The sequence below is a fragment of the Monodelphis domestica genome, chromosome 8 (assembly GCF_027887165.1).
Source record: "Monodelphis domestica isolate mMonDom1 chromosome 8, mMonDom1.pri, whole genome shotgun sequence".
Classification (NCBI taxonomy): Eukaryota; Metazoa; Chordata; class Mammalia; order Didelphimorphia; family Didelphidae; genus Monodelphis; species Monodelphis domestica.
This window is the reverse complement of record NC_077234.1, coordinates 98,003,266-98,024,158: the sequence shown is the minus strand read 5'-3', so window position 1 is coordinate 98,024,158 and position 20,893 is coordinate 98,003,266. Positions and strand designations below refer to the sequence as shown.

Genomic DNA, 20,893 nt, shown 5'->3' with positions numbered 1-20,893 from the left:
AGTATTCCATCACCAACATATACCACAATTTGTTCAGCCATTCCCCAATTGAAGGGCATCCCCTCATTTTCCAATTTTTTGCCACCACACAGAGCATAGCTATGAATATTTTTGTACATGTCTTTTTCCTTATTGTCTCTTTGGAGTACAATACCAGCAGTGCTATGGCTGGATCAAAGGGCAGATAGGCTTTTATCGTCCTTTGGGCATAGTTCCAAATTTCCCTCCAGAATGGTTGGATCAATTCACAACTCCACCAGCAATGCATTAATGTCCTGACTTTGCCACATCCCCTCCAGCATTCATTACTTTCCTTTGCTGTCATGTTAGCCAATCTGCTAGGTATGAGGTGATACCTCAGAGCTGTTTTGATTTGCATCTCCTTGATTATAAGAGATTTAGAACATTTTTCATGTGCTTATTAATAGTTTTGATTTCTTTATCTGAAAATTGCCTATTCACATCCCTTGCTCATTTATCAATTGGGGAATGGCTTGATTGTTTATACAATTGATTTAGCTGTTTATAAACTTGAGTAATTAGACCTTTGTCAGAGGTTTTGGTTATGAAGATTGTTTCCCAATTTGTTGCTTCCTTTCTAATTTTTGTTGCACTGATTTTGTTTGTATAAAAACTTTTTAATTTGATGTTATCAACCATTTCATTGCTGAGTTCAAACGAAAGCACAAGAAGGGAATCCTCCTCCTGGACCTGGACCTGGATCAAAAGGTATGCCCCCCCCCCAAAAGCCAGAACATGAGATCACTTGGACCTAAGGGGTAGGCAGAAGGAAGGTCCCAGGACCCATCCCCCCAACCCAGAGCTCTGAGTCCAAGGTAGCAAAGGGAACCTCAGAGCCTCAGGGCTGGCTATCCGGAAGGCCTCTTCCTGAAAACAACCTGAGCCAGTTGAGGGGGCACCCAGACAGCAGGGAAACAGAGAGAGACAGGGGAGCCTGTAACCCCCTGAACAGATCCTTCCATCTGAGTCTCACCGAAGGTCCATGCCTCAGAGCATACTCAGTCTGAGGTTAATCCTATCAGAAGCCCTCAGAGCTCCAGGAAGCCACGCCCCCCGCACCTCCTCAGAGAGCAGGGTCATCTGAAACAACAGTAACCCTCAGGGCTGGCAAAAGGGCCTCAGGAGCCAGCTATTCTGAAGGCCACATCCTGAAAACAACCTGACCCAGTCGCTGGGGCACCCAGAAAGCAGGGAAACAGAAAGAGACGGGGGAGCCTGCAGCCTCCTAGCTGGATACTTCCATCCAAGTCTCACGGAAGGTCCCTGCCTCAGGGCATACTCAGTTCAACCCAGAGAAATTTAATCTTATCAGGAGCCCTAGGAACTCCAGGAAGCCACGGCCCCTCCCCTCTCAGAGTGCTGGCTCTCCTGGCCAGCTAAGGCACAGAAACAAACACCCCGAGGAAAGGGCCGAGCCAGGCTCAGAGCATGGAAGTAAGGCAACAGAGAAGCTTCGGGAGGGAACTGAGGAGGGCAGTAACAGGGAAACACCAACAATTCCTGGCTTCCCCGGGAAGACAGAACAACAACTGCATAGAACGGACAATCTGCCTAGGGCTAAAACCTCTAAACACCAGACAGAGATAAGAAAAGCTAGTCCTCCTCACTCAGATAGTGATGGCAAACTCCACAGAAGCACAAAAGCCCCAAAATTCTAAGAAAAACAAGAAGAAGGGGGTGACTTTGGACACATTTTATGGAGCAAAAATACAAAATACAGAGGAGATAGAAGAGAAAACACAAGCAAATGCTCCGAAACCTTCCAAAGGAAATGGAAACTCTCCACAAACCCATGAAGAATTTGAATTGGAAAGGATCAAAAAAATGGAAACCTTCTGGGAGGAAAAGTGGGAAATAATGCAAAAGAAATTCACGCATCTACAAAACCAGTTTGACCAAACTGAAAAGGAAAATCAGGCTTTAAAGGTCAGAATTATGCAACTCGAAGAAAATGAGCAGGTAAAACAGCAAGAATCAATAAAGCAAAGCCAAAAGATCAAGAAATTAGAAAAGAACATAAAATATCTCACTGACAAGGTGACAGACTTGGAAAATAGAGGAAGAAGAGATAATTTAAGAATAATTGGACTTTCAGAAAAGTCAGAAATAAACAGCAAACTCGACATCGTAATACAAGACATAATCAAAGAAAATTGCCCAGAGATTCTAGAACAAGGGGGCAATATAGCCACTGACAGAGCTCACAGAACACCTTCTACACTAAATCCCCAAAAGACAACTCCCAGGAATGCAATTGCCAAATTCTAAAGCTTTCAAACAAGAGAAAAAATCCTACAAGGAGCCAGAAAAAGACAATTTCGATAGAAAGGAATGCCAATCAGGGTCACACAAGACCTTGCAAGTTCCACTCTGAATGATCGTAAGGCATGGAACATGATTTTCAGAAAGGCAAGAGAGCTGGTTCTTCAACCAAGAATCGGCTTTCCAGCAAAACTGACAATATACTTCCAAGGGAAAGTATGGGCATTCAACAAAATAGAAGATTTCCAAGTTTTTGCAAAGAAAAGACCAGAGCTCTGTGGAAAATTCGATATCGAAAAACAAAGAGCATGGAATACCTGAAAAGGTAAATATGAAGGAAAGGGAAAAGGAGAAAAATGTTATCTTTTTCTTTTACCCAAACTCTGTTCTATAAGGACTACATTTATATCAATCTATGTATACTAACATGTGGGGAAAATGTAATGTGTAAATAGGGGGAAAAGAAAGACCAAATAGAATAATCTTTCTCACACAAAGATTCACATGGGAAAGGGAGGGGAAGAAAACTCCTATAAGAAGGAGAGGAAGAGAGTTTTTACTTAAACCTTACTCTCAGGGAAATCAACTCTGAGAGGGAAGAACATCCAGATCCATTGGGATCTTGAATTCTATCTTATCCAAAAAGAGAAGGGAGAAGGGAAAATCAAGGGGGGTAGGGAGGAGGGAACACAAAAAAGGGAGGGAAGAAGAGGGGGGAGGAGGAGGGAACAAAAAGGGAGGGACTAGAAAGGGAAACATATCAAGGGAGGAGACAAGGGGGACTGATTTAAAGTAAATCACTGAACTAAGAGGTAGAGCTGAAGAAGAAAGGTTAGAATTAGGGAAGGATATCAAAATGCCAGGGAGTCCACCAGTGACAGTCATTACTTTGAACATGAATGGGATGAACTCACCCATAAAACGTAGACAAATAGCAGAATGGATTAGAATCCAAAACCCTACCATATGTTGTCTTCAAGAAACACACATGAGACGGGTAGACACCCACAAGGTCAGAATTAAAGGATGGAGTAAGACCTTCTGGGCCTCAACTGACAGAAAGATGGCAGGAGTTGCAATCATGATATCTGATAAAGCCAAAGCAAAAATAGACCTGATCAAAAGGGATAGGGAAGGTAATTATGTTTTGTTAAAAGGGACTTTAGATAATGAGGAAATATCACTAATCAACATGTATGCACCAAATAATATAGCACCCAAATTTTTAATGGAGAAACTAGGAGAATTGAAGGAAGAAATAGACAGTAAAACCATATTGTGGGAGACTTAAACCAATCATTATCAAATTTAGATAAATCAAATAAAAAAATAAATAAGAAAGAGGTAAAAAAAGTGAATGAAATCTTAGAAAAATTAGAATTAATAGACATATGGAGAAAAATAAATAGGGATAAAAAGGAATACACCTTCTCAGAACCACATGGCACATTCACAAAGATTGACCATACATTAGGTCACAGAAACATGGCACACAAATGCAGAAAAGCAGAAATAATGAATGCAGCCTTTTCAGATCACAAGGCAATAAAAATAATGATCAGTAATGGTACATGGAAAACCAAATCAAAAACTAATTGGAAATTAAACAATATGATACTCCAAAATCGTTTAGTTAGAGAAGAAATCATAGAAACAATTAATAATTTCACTGAGGAAAATGACAATGGCGAGACATCCTTTCAAACCTTTTGGGATACAGCCAAAGCGGTAACCAGAGGTAAATTCATATCCCTGAGTGCATATGTTAACAAACTAGGGAGAGCAGAGATCAATCAATTGGAAATGCAAATGAAAAAACTCAAAAGCGATCAAATTAAAACCCCCCCAGCAGAAAACCAAACTAGAAATCCTAAAAATTAAGGAAGAAATTAATAAAATCGAAAGTGAAAGAACTATTGATTTAATAAATAAGGCAAGAAGCTGGTACTTTGAAAAAACAAACAAAATAGACAAAGTACTGGTCAATCTAATTTAAAAAAGTAAAGAAGAAAAGCAAATTAACAGCATCAAAGATGAAAAAGAGGGACATCACCTCCAATGAAGAGGAAATCAAGGCAATCATTAAAAATTACTTTGCCCAATTATATGGCAATAAATACACCAATTTAGGTGATATGGATGAATATATACAAAAATACAAACTGCCTAGACTAACAGAAGAGGAAATAGAATTCCCATATCAGAAAATGAAATCCAACAAGCCATCAAAGAACTTCCTAAGAAAAAATCCCCAGGGCCTGATGGATTCACCTGTGAATTCTATCAAACATTCAGAGAACAGTTAATCCCAATACTATACAAACTATTTGACATAATAAGCAAAGAGGGAGTTCTACCAAACTCCTTTTATGACACAAACATGGTACTGATTCCAAAACCAGGCAGGTCAAAAACAGAGAAAGAAAACTATAGACCAATCTCCCTAATGAATATAGATGCAAAAATCTTAAATAGGATACTAGCAAAAAGACTCCAGCAAGTGATCAGAAGGGTCATCCACCATGATCAAGTAGGATTTATACCAGGGATGCAGGGCTGGTTCAATATTAGGAAAACCATCCACATAATTGACCACATCAATAAGCAAACCAACAAGAATCACATGATTATCTCAATAGACGCAGAAAAAGCCTTTGACAAAATACAACACCCATTTCTATTAAAAACACTAGAAAGCATAGGAATAGAAGGGTCATTCCTAAAAATAATAAACAGTATATATCTAAAACCATCAGCTAATATCATCTGCAATGAGGATAAACTAGATGTATTCCCAATAAGATCAGGAGTGAAACAAGGATGCCCATTATCACCTCTACTATTTGACATTGTACTAGAAACACTAGCAGTATCAATTAGAGAAGAAAAAGAAATTGAAGGCATCAAAATAGGCAAGGAGGAGAACAAGTTATCACTCTTTGCAGATGACATGATAGTCTACTTAAAGAATCCTAGAGATTCAACCAAAAAGCTAATTGAAATAATCAACAACATTAGCAAAGTTGCAGGATACAAAATAAACCCACATAAATCATCAGCATTTCTATATATCTCCAACACAGCTCAGCAGCAAAAACTAGAAAGAGAAATCCCATTCAAAATCACCTTAGATAAAATAAAATACCTAGGAATCTATCTCCCAAGACAAACACAGGAACTATATGAACATAACTACAAAACACTCTCCACACGACTAAAACTAGACTTGAGCAATTGGAAAAACATTAACTGCTCATGGGTAGGATGAGACAATATAATAAAAATGACCATCCTACCCAAACTTATTTATCTATTTAGTGCCATACCCATGGAACTCCCAAAATATTTCTTTACTGATTTAGAAAAAACCATAACAACAAAGTTCATTTGGAATAACAAAAGATCAAGGATATCCAGGGAAATAATGAAAAAAAAAACCACAAATGATGGGGGCCTTGCACTCCCAGACCTTAAACTATATTACAAAGCAGCAGTCATCAAAACAATTTGGTACTGGCTAAGAAACAGAAAGGAAGATCAGTGGAATAGACTGGGGGCAAGAGACCTCAGCAAGACAGTATACGATAAACCCAAAGATCCCAGGTTCTGGGACAAAAATCCACTATTCGATAAAAACTGCTGGGAAAATTGGAAGACAGTGTGGGAGAGATTAGGAATTGATCAACACCTCACACCCTACGCCAAGATAAATTCAAAATGGGTGAGTGACTTAAACATAAAGAAGGAAACCATAAGTAAATTGGGTAAACACAGAATAGTATACATGTCAGACCTTTGGGAGGGGAAAGACTTTAAAACCAAGCAAGACATAGAAAGAGTCACAAAATGTAAAATAAATAATTTTGACTACATCAAATTCAAAAGCTTTTGTACAAACAAAACCAATGTAACTAAAATCAGAAGGGAAACAACAAATTGGGAAAAAATCTTCATAAAAACCTCTGACAAAGGTTTAATTACTCAAATTTATAAAGAGCTAAATCTATTGTACAAAAATCCAAGCCATTCTCCAATTGATAAAAGTGCAAGGGACATGGATAGGCAGTTTTCAGATAAAGAAATCAAAACTATTAATAAGCACATGAAGAAGTGTTCTAAATCTCTTATAATCAGAGAGATGCAAAGCAAAACAACTCTGATGTATCACCTCACACCTAGCAGAATGACTAACATAACAGCTATGGAAAGTAATGAATGCTGGAGGGGATGTGGCAAAGTAGGGACATTAATTCATTGCTGGTGGAATTGTGAACTGATCCAACCATTCTGGAGGGCAATTTGGAACTATGCCCAAAGGACGATAAAAGAATGTCTACCCTTTGATCCAGCCATAGCACTGTTGGGTCTGTACCCCAAAGAGATAATGGACAAAAAGACTTGTGCAAAAATATTCATAGCTGCGCTCGTTGTGGTGGCCAAAAATTGGAAAGCAAGGGGATGCCCTTCAATTGGGAAATGGCTGAACAAATTGTGGTATATGTTGGTGATGGAATACTATTGTGCTAAAAGGAATAATAAAGTGGAGGAATTCCATGGAGACTGGAATGACCTCCAGGAAGTGATGCAGAGCAAGAGGAGCAGAACCAGGAGAACATTGTACACAGAGACTAACACACTGTGGTATAATTGAACGTAATGGACTTCTCCATTAGTAGCGGTGTAATGTCCCTGAACAATCTGCAGGGATCTAAGAGAAAAAACACATATAAGCATAGGACAAACTGTGGGAGTAGAAACACCGAGGAAAAGCAACTGCCCAACTACAGCGGTTGAGGGGACATGACAGAGGAGAGACTCTAAAGGAACACTCTAATACAAATACTAACAACATGACAATGGGTTCGAATCAAGAACACATGTGATACCCAGTGGAATCACGTGTCAGCTATGGGGGGTGGGGGGAGGAAAAGAAAATGATCTTTGTCTTTAATGAATAATGTTTGGAAATGATCAAATAAAATATTATTTAAAAAAAAAAAGAAATTATCAACTTCTATACATCTATCACCAGGGCCCATTTTGAAGAGTTGAACACTAACCTCTTCTGTGGCCCAGTGGAAAAGGCCCTCAAGAGATGCCAAGCTAAATAAATCACAGATTCATGACATTGTCTTGGTGGGTTGTTCCACCCAAATCCCCAAAATCCAGAAGCTTCTGCAGGACTTCTTCAATGGCAAGGAGCTGAACAAGAGTATCAATCCTGATGCGGCTGTTGCCTTTGGTGCAGCTGGCCAGGCTGCCATCTTGTCTGGAGATAAATCTGAGAATGTGCAGGACTTGCTTCTGCTAGATGTCACTCCTCATTCCTTTGGAATTGAAACTGCTGGTGGAGTCATGACAGTTCTGATCAAACGCAATATCGCCATTCCCACCAAAAAAACTCAGACTTACTACCTACTCTGACAATCAGTCTGGTGTGCTTATGCAGGTTTATGAAGGTGAGAGAGCAATGACAAAGGATAACAACCTGCTTGGCAAGTTTGAGCTCACAGGATCCCTCCTGTCCCAAGGGCTGTCCCTCAGACTGAAGTTATATTTGACATTGATGCTAATGGCATCATCAATGTCTCTGCTGTGGATATAAGCACAGGCAAGGAGAACAAGATCACCATCATGAATGACAAAGGTTGTCTGAGCAAAGTCCAAGAGAATGAGAAGTACAAGGGTGAAGATGAGAAGCAGAGAGACAAGGTGTCTTCCAAGAATTCTCTTGAGTCTTATGCTTTCAATATAAAGGCAACTGTTGAGGATGAGAAATTGCAAGGCAAAATTGGTGATGAAGACAAATAGAAGATCCTTGACAAATGCAATGAAATAATCAACTGGCTGGATAAGAACCAGACTGCTTAAAAGGAAGAATTTAAGCATCAGCAGAAAGCATTGGAAAAAGTTTGTGACCCGATGATCACCAAGCTGTACCAGAGTGCAGGGGGCATGCCTGGTGGGTTCCCAGGAGGTGGAGCAGTTCCATCTGGAGGTACTTCTTCTGGACCTACTATTGAAGAGGTCGACTAAATGTACCAGAAGAAAAAGCATTCCACACGGTTTCCAAAAATTGAAGGACTCAAATATGTAGCCAAGGCAGTAGCATTTTAAAAAGTAGCATTTAAGCTACAGTGTAAATCTGGGCATTCTGAATACTTGAATGTGTGCAGAGGGAGAAGTGAACAACATTGCATTTCATGAGTACTGTATAAAAACAAGTGGAAATTGTATAATTGAAAATGTTACCCTAATAAGAAAACTACATTTCCCAGGAGCCCATTGACATCCTGTTATTACATACTTCCTGTAGACAGGGGATAAATTCAGTGGGCGTGCCTGTTCTGGTCTTTTTAACTTCCTGTCAGCAAACATGGTGATGGTAAGCAAAGGTTTGAACTGGCTAATTAGCCATGGGCCCGTGGTTTTTATTTTGTATCCCTTTTATTCCTTTATTTCTAATGATAATTAGTAAATCTCTTAAAATATATTTTTATTTTTGCACATTCATTTTAATTTTTACAAAATGCAATTCTTGTTCTGGTGAATAAAAATATTTAAAATTGGCACCATAAAACAAAAAAGAAATGTAAAAAGTTTAATCTGAGTCCCTCGTGATTTGTTATTTGTATTCATCTTTTTATGCTTCTTTTGAGTCTTGTATTTAAAAGTCAAATTTTCTGTTCAACTCTGGTCTTTTCATCAAGAATGATTTTAAGTCCTATATTTTGTTAAATACTTATTTTTTTCCCTTGAACAATTATATTCAGTTTATATTATTCTTTGTTATAACTCTAGCTCGTTCACCTTCCAGAATATAATATTCTAAATTCCCTACTCTAATGTGGTAACACTAAATCTTATGTAAACTTGACAACAGTTCCATGATATTTTAATGTTTTCTTTCTGGCTCCTTGAAATATTTTCTCTTTGAGTCAAATTTGGAATTCAGCTATCATACTCCTGGGTCTTTTCATTTTAGGACCTCTTTCAGGTGGTTATTGATTGATAGATTCTTTCAGTTTCTACTTTACCTTCTGGTTCCAGAATATTAGAGTTTTCCTTTAAAATTTCTTGAAATAAGATGTCTAGGCTCATCCTTCAATCATGGCTTTCAGGTAGTCCATAATTCTTAAATTATCCTTCCTGGATCTATTTTCCAGGTTAATTGGTTTTATAAGGCGATATTTCATTTTTTCTTCTATTTTTTTTCATTCTCTTGACTTTGTTTTATTGTTTCTTGATATCTTATTGAATCATTAGCCTCTTGCTCAAGCCTAATTTTTAAGAAATGACTGTCTTCACTGAATTTTTGTATTTTATTTTGCACGAGGCTAATTCTACTTTTTAAAAAAGTTATTTTTGTCAGTGAAGTTTGTACCTCTTTTTTCATTTGGCCAATTCTACTTTTTAAGGTATTGTTTTTTCAGTATTTTTGTGCTTTTATGAAGCTGTTAATTGTCTTCTCTCATTCTCATTTCTTTAAATAACTTTTCTTCTACTGTCCTTATTTAATTTTGAAAACAATTTTCTCGTTTTACTAAGAATTCTTATTGGACTTGTGTTCAATTCAATTTTTTTTTCCTTTGAGGCTTTGCTTAGAGCTGCTTTGACATAATTGTCTTCTGAGTCTGAGTCTTGATCTTCCCTATCATTATAATAGGTTTTTATGGTCATATAGTTTTTTGTTGTTGTTCTTTGCTCATTTTTCCAGTCTAATTCTTGGCTATGAACTTTATGTTGGCCTCCATTCCTAATGTGGGGAAATGGGAAAAGAACACTATCCCAAGATTCAGGCTTTCTTGTATCAATGTTTTCAGAGCTACTGCTGGCCATGAGGAAGTTTTTAGGGATCCAAGGTATGATTTGGGCAGAAGTGTGTTCTTACCCCAAAAGAGCCCCTGATCCCTTGCATCTGCAATTGATATTGCTTCTCAGGGTCCCTGGTCACTTGGTTCTAGAAGTGATACCTTTCCTCAAGACCCCTGCTCCCTCTTGATTGAAAGTACTCCTCTCTGCCCTTGAACTCTGCCCAGAAGTGGGAATAGGCAATGGAGTTGCAAAGAAGCATCCAGCCTTACATTTAGGGCTAGCACAGAGGTCCCCTCTAATCTCTTTCTGATCAGCTGCCAGCTTTCTGGCTTGACAACTCCTAATGTTGCTATTCCTTCTGTCACCACCTTGGCCCATCAGTGGTTTTGCATCTATATAGGCTCAAGGTCAGTTTCCAGCCCCCATGGGGGTGATCTCTCCTTCTAGCCTCCTAATTTTTCTTGGGCTAAAAAAGTTTCACTTTGACCTTTTGTTGTCTCTGCTGCTCCAGAATTCTATTTGAGGTACTATTTTAAAGTTGTTTGGTGGTGATGGGAAAGCTTTAAGTATTTCCTCTACTCTGTCATATTGGCTCTGCCTTGACACATATATTCTTAATAGTGAGGGCTATGGAAAATATGACCTACTTAAAGGTGCATCAGAAGGTACAATAAAATCTAAAGATATTATATTATAGAATGTTTTATGGGAGATCGCCTTTCGAAGATTATGAATGTATTTGGGAACAAATAACTTTTGCTCTCTTGTACTTTATCTCAGCTAGATGCCTAACCCCTATGACATGGATTATGAAATGTGTAGTTGTTAAGATCCTCTGCTTGGATATTCCCTGTGGATCCTACAGCATGTGACAAGGGAGTTCTCAGAGAGAAGGGCTCAAAAGGATTGTTTTTGTGACTATGGCAGGAAACCAAAGTATTTCAGCTGATCCCAAGAGAGTTGGTAAAAATCCATGCCATTTTAGGTGCTACCAAAAAGGGTAGTTATAAGCCACAAGAGGCAAAGTAGAAAGTGCACAGGATTAAGGGTAGAAGACAGCCTCATGGTCTGAAGCAAATCATTTAACCTCTCTAAATCTCTATTTCTTCATTTATAAAATGAATATAAATAAATTTGCTAACCTTAAAGAGTTGTAAGGACCAGATTGAGCTAATATACATAAAAAAATTCTCAAAACTGTAGAATGCTATGTTCTTTATAGAAGGCACTATTACATAGTACAGAGTGTCCAAAAAGTTTTAGTGCCATTTAAAGTTTTTGAAGTGTAGTAACTATCATCTGATGTGACTGTGCTTCTCTTGCTGGTTTTCAGAGAGGGCTGTGAGTAACCACAATCTTTTTGCTTCAATGATGCTGAAAAAAACTTTTCCACAAAGTGTACACATAAAGTTCTAGGATTAGCGGAAGCAGATACTATTTGAAGAACTATACTTATTTGTGTGACCCTGTAAACCACCCCACTGAGAATGAAAACAAAATCAAAAGTAAATATGACAAACAGCAAATAAAAGGATTTCATAGAACACACAACTTTTATGAAGTTTAATAATCTTTCAACATTTCTGACAAGAAAAAATAAAGTAGACTTTCAGACAGGATCAAAAATTGATTAGTTACTCTCACATTCAAAAGGACAGGACTATGATGATCCAAGAACATCAACTGCATTGAAGAGCACAAGGTTGAAAACATATGTCAAATTTGAACTTTTCCTGAAATTCTTACTTGTCTCCAACATATTTTTCCTTAAATACCATATTTGTATCTGTGCCCTGCGCCTAACTTACATGATTCTTCTATCATCCCTCAATCTACTTTTTTTCCTTCAAGTATAATAAACCATGAAATAATTTTGCCTATTTGTCAGTGTGTATATGTCTGATTTTCAGGAAGAGAAAGCAAAAAAGCCCTTGATACCAGGAACTAACCCCTAGAAATAGTCTTTAACAAAATAAACTTTGATTTTGCCTATATTAAACAGCAACAAAACTCTGGGCTACTAAACACTAGTACTTATTTTTTAAGATTAAAATACGCATCTTTTCTTTAAGTTAGCAAATGCAAACTACCAAAGTAGTTTGTACATCCACTGGATGTACAACTATTTTTTAACATTTTCCCTTTTAACTGTTAGTAGTTAACCAAATATACTTTGGGAATGGTTTGTGCATCTGAGTTCATCTATCATGTCAAAATAAAACCTATACATTAAGAAAGTCTATACAAAAGGCAAAAAGAAGATGTTTGATTTTCATTCCCCTCTGGAGCTGAAGACTTTGTAAATTGTTATCATTCTAATCATCATAAGCAACATATGGTCTAGAAAAAAGTTATCAATAATATTAATATCAATAATATCAATAATCATTATCAATAATATCAATAATAATAAACATAACTAATATTTGTGTAGCACTTTTGTTTTCAAAGCACTTCACATACATTAGATTTAATTTTATTCAACTGTTAAGGACTTGAAGCATTCAAGGTAATTTGGATCTAAATTAAAATATTTTTTTCTAGTCTACCAGACCAATCTACTTCAAATGTACTTTTACACCTATGTTAACTTGTTGCAAAATATGCTATTAATTTAAAGAATTTTTTAAAGGTAGATGGAACCTTGGAAGTCACCAAGCATAATCCCTGCCTCTTAACATCAGAAGGACAAACTTGCTTACCACAAAGACGTAAGTAAATAACCATGAATTAGTAAGCATTGAGGAAAACTTAATGCTTCTTACTGTAGTTCTTTGGTACAAATTCCGGATTCTTGGGAGTTTTCAGCTTATAAGACACATCTCCAATATGAACTGTATTACCTAAAAACAAAATAAAGAAATAAAATCAACTGCGGGGCAAAGAGCTTAAAATACATTCAATAATGCTTTTGATCGATCAAGGAATGTACAAATAAGTCACTCATCTGTCAATATCTTGCCCCAAAGACTCAGCACTTGTATGTAGAAAGACTTTGGGGCAAGTTTCCTATTGAAGTTTAAGCTATATAAGAGAAGAATGAAGCACTCAGGTCTATGGATTGATTCCCAGTTAAATTAAATGACATTTAAACACAATGAAATAAATAAATCTCTTTAAAAATACATAACAAAACAAAAACCCTAGTATTCTTCATAAGACACTACCACATGGATTTGAGAAATTTCTACCAGCAGTCACGCATGTTGCCTGGTGACATCAATACAATTTTACCCCAAACTTCAAAAATGCACTTAACAGTTCTCAATATGTCCTTATTTTACTATCATAAAAACCTTAGGCACCCACTCTGGCATTCATCACTTTTAGTTGCCATGATTTATTCCTGTGCCAGCTCCATCCCCACCCTGTATGTCCATGGAGCCCTAATTCCACCTCACTACCGACAATCATTGCCCCATAAAAACACACTTTTGCTTTTGTTTCATCAGATGTTAAAAAATGAACCTAGAACTCAAACAAATGTATTGAATTCTGAGAAAGAAGGGTATATTATACACAAAAACATTCACATCATTTATATGAAGTACTCTTCACTGTGCCTTTATTTTAGTAACATCATTTCAAGTCTTCTATGTCCCTTAATGGGAGAGAAGGGGAAAAAGCCTGCTATGTTCAAAGCACTGAGCTAAGTCCTTTACAAATACTGTCTTATTTCAGGGGCTTACTATTTCTCCAACTGCAATTTTGGTATGATAATAATAGAGTTACCAGAAATATACTGTAAAAAAAGCTGACCAAAGACTCACATACAAAAGTAATTGTAAAAGAACATTCCACAGAAGGTTAAACAAATTGTGGTATATTAATAGAATATTATTATGCCACAAGAAGTGAAGAATGAGAGGAATTCAGTATCACTTGTATAAAATTAAGAGGAAGCCTATAAGAACAACACATATAATGAACACAATAGAATTTTTAAAAGACAATAAAATGAAACTGAAAACTGTGTGACTATAATGACCATCTTGGCTCTAGAGAAAAGATGATAAATATGCCTTTTATTAGAGAGGTAAGGTACTACAGGTTTGAATACTGTATATTTTATCAAATATAGTTATTTGTTTTTATTGAATAGTTTTTTCCTTTGTTAAAAGGGAAGGCTCATTGTGGTAGAAGAGTAGAAGTAAATTCAGAAATGATTATGATGTAAAAATAATAGGTACCAGTAGAAAAAAAAATTAAACCATCCAAAACTGAGGTCAGTTTAGTGCTTTGAAGGCATGTGAGGATGGCCCAGGGTAAGACTAAGGAAATTGAAGAGAAGCTAAGACATGATCTACTACAGTGGAAAAGAATGAGAAGAGCATGGAGATAAAAGGTCTATTCCTCCCTAGATTTAATCTAGTCCCTACTTTGAAGATAAATCTTTTCTTCAAATTTCTTGTTCCAATCTCTTGAGTTTTCTCCTCAAATGTGAGGAGAAAAAAAAAAGGGAGGCTGAAAGGAAGTAAATGCAACTGAATCATCACCATTTCTATATTTCACCAACAAAATCCTGCAAAAAGAGATAGTAAGAAATAATCCATTTAAAATAGCCATAGAAAGAATAAATACCTAGAAAGATACCTATCAAAACAAACCCTAGAACTATATGAATATAATTACAAAACATTTTTTATACAAAGTCAAAGTTTAAAAACTGGAGAATATTATTCATAAATGGGCAGAGCCATTATAAGTAAAATGACAATCCTACCTAAATTAGTCTATTTATTCAATGCCATCCCAATTAAATAACCAAAAATTATTTTATTGAACTAGAAATATAATAAACTCACTGAGAAGAACAAAGTCAAGAATATCAAAGAAATTAATGGAAAAAAAGTAAAGAAAGGAGGTCTAGCAGTAACAGATTATAAACTGCATAATAAAGCAGCAATTATCAAACTATCTGGTATTAGCTAAGAAATAGAAAGGTAGATCAGTTGAACAGAACAGACATATAAACAAACAGGACTAAAAGATTATGGTATCTTGCATTTTATAAAAGTAAAGATCCAAGCCTTGGGGATAAGAATTCACTATTTTTGGTAAAAATTGCTGGGAAAACTGAAAGTGAAATGAATGTTATAAATTGTCAACAGACTAGATTGCTTGCAGACAGAATACCATCTCAGTTCACCATAAAGTGGGAGACTAACAGGCAAGGGTTCCCTTCCCTATAGTTCTTCCTAAATCACCCTCAAGTATCCAAAAATTAGTACCCAGTATCCAAAGATATGTGACACTACAGATATTAAAAAGACCTCATGGAATGGCCTACAGTTGATTGAAGATTCTTGGAAGAAAATCAAAACACATTCTAAAATTGATTCTTCTGATAAACTTCTTAATTAGCAGAGTCAGTGAGACAATGTATCCTACCACCCTACCACCTACCACTGTGGAAAAGTAGACCTAACAGTAATGCGCCTGTGGATATTAAAGTTCCCTTGGGAAGAGTGCCCTATGAACTCAGCTCTTCACTCCACAAGCATGAGCTGCTAGGCATAGAGATACTTGGACTTTATCAGAATACATACATAGTGCCACTTGGGGTTTTATTATTGTATCCTTTTAATAAATTCTTGCAGTAAAGGCATACTAAAAGTTATTGTGTTTCCTTGCCACCTATAGTATATTAAATGAGACAAGAGCTATATGTACACTATACATTTGGAGGCTCTAACAACTAGGGCAGGCAACATTGGGGGATTGAGGGGAGGAAGGAAGGAGATCAAGAAATTAGGAAAGACCTACTAAACTGAGATCTGAAGGGAACTGAGGAGTTGGAGATAAGAAGGGAGATATGTGCAGAGGCATGGAGATAGGAGATAGAGTAGTGTGTTGGAATCAGAAATAAGGCTAATTTGGCTGGACTGTATAGTACATAAAGGAGAATAATGTCTGATAAATCTAGAAAGGAAAGTTAGGGCCAGGTTGTAAAGGCTTTAAATGTCAAACTCAGGAGCCTAGATTTGATCCTAGAAGTAAGGAGGAACCATTAAAGTTTAATGAACAAGAGAGTGACAGAGTTAAACCTACAGTTTAGGAATATCACTTTGGGAGCTATATAGAGGATAGAATGGAAAAGAAAGAAACAACTGATTTGAAAACTGATTAGAAATGTGTGTAAACTTGGACGACTGGATGCTCTGCCCTGAAAAAAAAAAAACACAAAAAAACAGAGAAGTTTGAAAGAGGACTAGATTTCATAGGGAAAAATAAGTTCTTTTAGCTATATTAAGATTAAGATGCTTATGGAATTTCTAGTTCAAAATGTCCAGGGATAACTGGAGTTCAAAGGAGACTAGGATGGGATGTGATATATAGATCTAGGATTGCTCTACATAAGAATGATAATTAAATATAAAAGAGATGAGCTGAAATTGAGATGGAGAAGGAATACAAGGAATGAGACATAGATATATGCTCCCCCCTTTCTGTCTTCTCTCAAAAAAAAAAAACAACTAAAAATGAACCTGAAAATCTGAACAACCTCCTCAGACATTAATTCCCAGGGGTTAACAGGTTCACATCGTTTAGCTGCCATCATTAAATGAGTTGATACACAAACTAAGCAACTATGTGAAGAACATAAGTCAAAGTCTTCAGTGTTTTCCATTCTCACATTTCTCAAAAGCACTTTGCTTAGACCTCTTTCTATATACTCGACTCACTCTCATATTCTTTGTCCTTGTCCTTGTCTCCTACCCATTAGATTTTAAACTTTTTGAAAGCAAGGGTCTGTTCCCCAGCTATGTGATTTTTAAAATTAAATGTCTATTAGAAACATAAGAGAGTTTTCCTTCTAACATACTGATGATGTGACCATGGGAAAGTATACTCTAACACCACTGGTAACAAACTGAACTAGAAACAGTTCATGAAACCATACATAAGGATTCCTGCAGGTCATATACTGACTTAGAAACCTACATATTAACATTATATTTTTTATTTATTTTGTTAAGTATTTCCCAGGTGCATATGCAAATGTAATTGGGAAATATACTTAACAGTACATTTTTTTAAATTAAGAAAGACTGTGTCCTATAGGGATCATTATGTTCAAATTGGTGGCCTTTTTTTCTATTTGGGTTTAACACCACTGTTCTACTCAACTTTTTAAGACTATACATTGTAGAGAAAGTTTCAGCCTGTATTTTACCAGTTCTTTATACCAAAGAAGTAATGGATCAATCCCTATTCCTATCAGAAATAACATTAAATATCAACAGGGATGACTCATAGTTTAGTAGCAATTATATGTAAAATGTATGAATTTCAATGTATAAATTTAGCTGAATTCTGTGAGGGAGGTAAAAATTTCTTTGTTAATAGAACAAACAATATAGAACTAGACTTCACAGTATCACCAGTCAACTCTTTCAGCATAATATTAAAACTCTCTGGAGAAGTCTATTCAGAGGATAAACATTAAACAGTTTTCTTCAATAATATTTCTTCAGATTTTTTTTTCACTTTGACAATTAACTGGGCTAATCTCTCAGGAAAGAAGTTCTCTTAGTTCCTTCTCAAATGATCTTAGCCTCCAGAATGACAATCTCCCAATAATCTATTTCCTTTAAAAGATGGAATAACAGTATACTGTATATCTGTAGGAGGGACTACTGAAGTTGGACCCAAGAGAAATCATTAGGTCAGATTTTGGGGTGGTCAACATCAGGGAGGAGATATAGAGAACGCATACGCATTACCTAATAAGGTCTAGCAGGTATTGTGGTTGTGTAGGTAAAAGGGTGACCCATAATACTAAGGAAAATTACAAAATCTTCAAGAAGTGGGATATTGATGTCATTCATCCAACAATAGTGGCACCTTTTTAAAAGATTGTATCTCTCAAGATTTGTTATATTATTTAAATTTCTAAAAATTAACTTTGGAAGGGTTGATATTTTTGTTCAATTTACTTAACCTAATCCTGTGCTGGAAATCATGCCTCTATTCACTTAACATCTTTCATAATAATTTTGAGGTTGCCTTTATGTAGAGTTCTTATATATCTCAGGAAATTAGTAAACTCTTACGTTCTTTAGAAGAATTATAACATAATGGGAATAGTGAGGACTCTGACTCCATTGATCTTCGGCCACTTTACATATGTTCTGGTTTAAGTATAGATAACCATTATATCTATTTATTCATCTTTAAGATCATTTTGACTAAACAAGAAATCATCAGTTACAATTATGATGAGGTCCAGCTGACTCATCCACAGGATCTCATGGAACATGCAGTTTGGTGGATTTGTTGAGCTCCACTTTTTAATCCTCAGCTTTAGCTTTCAGGATTTTGATTCCACAGTCTCAGAATTGGAAGGGCAAGACTTCAGAGACCCTCTGCTCCAACCTGTACTTGAATCAGAATTTCTTATACGGTTTACCTGCCATGTAGTCATTAAGCTTGGGAGGAGCAACCCACTACCTCCTAGCCACCCTACTCCACTTTTGGGAGGCTCTTGTTATAGGATCAGAGATTTAGACTTGGAAATAATCTCAAATGTCAGCTCATCAGTCCGAGCCCCTCATTTTAAAGATAGAAACTGAGGCCCAGAGAGTAGTTACTTGTAGAAGGTCACTCAGGGAGCCTGGGACAGACCTGAGCTTTGAATCTAGGTCTTCTAACTTCAACCCTTGCACCATTCACCACACTGCTGGTGGTGCTAGCATCTTCTGTTAGCAGGGTTTTCCATATAGCTGCAAAGTCTACGTCTCTGGACCTTCTCCACTGGATTCCTGATCTTTCCCTCTGGGGTTAAGCAGATCAAATCTCCTCTTTACTCTTCTATTTCAAAGGCCTTCAAAGATCCTGGCAGTATCAGCAACTAGGTACCACAGAGGATAAAAGACTAGACTTGGTGTCAGGAAGGCCTGAGTTCAAGTCCATCCTCATATTCTTACTAGTGGTGTGATCTTGGACAAGTCACTTAATTTCTGTTTGCCTTATCTTACTTATCTATAAAATGGGGATAATAATGGGGGATAATCATACCTACCAAGATTGTTGTGAGGATAAAATGAAATCAGAGTTGTATGTGTTTAGCACAGTGCCTAGCACATGGTAACTCTAGAGAAATGTTAGCTATTATTATTATTATTATTGAAAGATAATAAAATAATAAGCACTGTGGAGTGCTTAGGGCCTGTTGGAGCACAAAAGACAACACGGCCATCCAATGCAGCTGAGGAAGAAGTCTCCAGGTGTAATGACTTTTCGTGCCACTGGACCCAGGCTTCCAACGCTGAGAGAGTGGGACTGTCTCTGTGCATCGACTTTTCCACTTAAATCTCCTTCACACACAAGTGTTTTTGTGCACACTCATCTACATCACAGATGAAAGTACACAAAGACAAATGTCATCCTCAGTTACTGAGAGACTTCTATTCAGTCAACAACAAAAACAAAATGCTTTTATTAAGCAGTGTTGCCAAGTACTAGGGTCTGGGGAAGATGTTTCAGTGAATCTATAATGTCACGTAAGTGCCCCCATACAACTATTCAGGTCACAATCATGCCTTCTTATCCTGTAACATTCATCTAAATATGCAAAGGACCTTTCTCTAGTTCTATCAATTACTAACGGAGAGCAAAGGCTGGCTGTTCATCCATATAATGATAGATGAAAAACAATTTCTGCCTGTAAGGAAAGTAATAAAGGAAATGAATCAGTTGTGACATGATTAAAAAGAAACACTGGGGGCAGGTCGGTGACTCAATGAATTGAGAGTCAAGCCTAGAGATGAAAAGTCCTGGGTTCAAATTTGACCTGAGACACTTCCTACCTTAACTTATCACTTAACTCCCATTGCCTAGCCCTTACTGCTCTTCTGCCTTGGAACCAATACTGTATTGAATCTAACTAAGATGGAAGGAAAGGGTCTAAAAAAGAAGCAGCAGCATTGGTCTGGGCAGAGTTCAAGTTTTGACTCCAAATTATATTAGCAATGTGACCTCTCTAAGCCTCTGTTTCCTCTTCACCTATAAAATAAGGATAATAAATGTTATTCCATAAGAATACCAGATAAATGAGGTCTCACAAACTTCAGGCCACTATATCAGGTTTCAAAATTATTTCTATTTTCTTCATGCTTCTAAATAAATTGTGTTTTTGAAAGAGCTGTCTTTTTATTAAAACCTTCTGAAGTTGTCTCTACAATTGAAGTTCTATGCTATTCTTCTGGTTCCAGAATTAAAGATTTATTTGAATTTAGCAAGTGCTTTGTCTCATAAAATAATGTTTTTTAGTGCCTTTTGTGGAAGTATCCAAATATTTTTTATTAATGCCATTGCTTAACTCACTGTGAACTCCAAACACATGGATAATTTAATTATTTTAATTTTTTAACTCAAAAATATTTTAGTAGGGGTTTTGTTTGTTTTAATTAACTTAAATGTTTTTGTAAATTGCTGAATCAAGCTTTTGTCTATACTTGGCTAGGGAAAATCCCATCTGCAATTTTGGAGTCAGGCCAGCCCACTGGCAAATGGATTAATTTCTGCATATGGGCCACACTGCACATTTAATGAAAGGTTTAAATATTAACAATAAAGGAATGAAGCATATATTATAATTTACTAGAAGTATATCTTAATGAAAATTAAATTAAAAACATAGTTTTTTCATATAAAAAACTATTCTGACTAAATACTTAACACATAATTAACCAAATTAAAATCTTCCCAAGATAAAATTATTCATAACATAAGCAATTCATAATTATTGTTAGTGAACATGAACATAATTCAACAAAAGAAAAATGAATAA

General features: G+C 36.4%; 1 protein-coding gene across 3 annotated transcripts in view; it reads right to left on the bottom strand.

Moving 5' to 3' along the window:
* The window catches only part of VWA8 (von Willebrand factor A domain containing 8), a 463,626-nt gene that overhangs the window by 433,297 nt on the left and 9,436 nt on the right, over positions 1 to 20,893 (bottom strand). For all 3 annotated transcript variants that reach the window (XM_016425025.2, XM_007501527.3, XM_056807819.1), the window contains exon 2: positions 12,864 to 12,941. In XM_016425025.2, the coding sequence (XP_016280511.2) occupies positions 12,864 to 12,941 (78 nt within the window). The remainder of the gene's footprint in view (positions 1 to 12,863; positions 12,942 to 20,893) is intronic.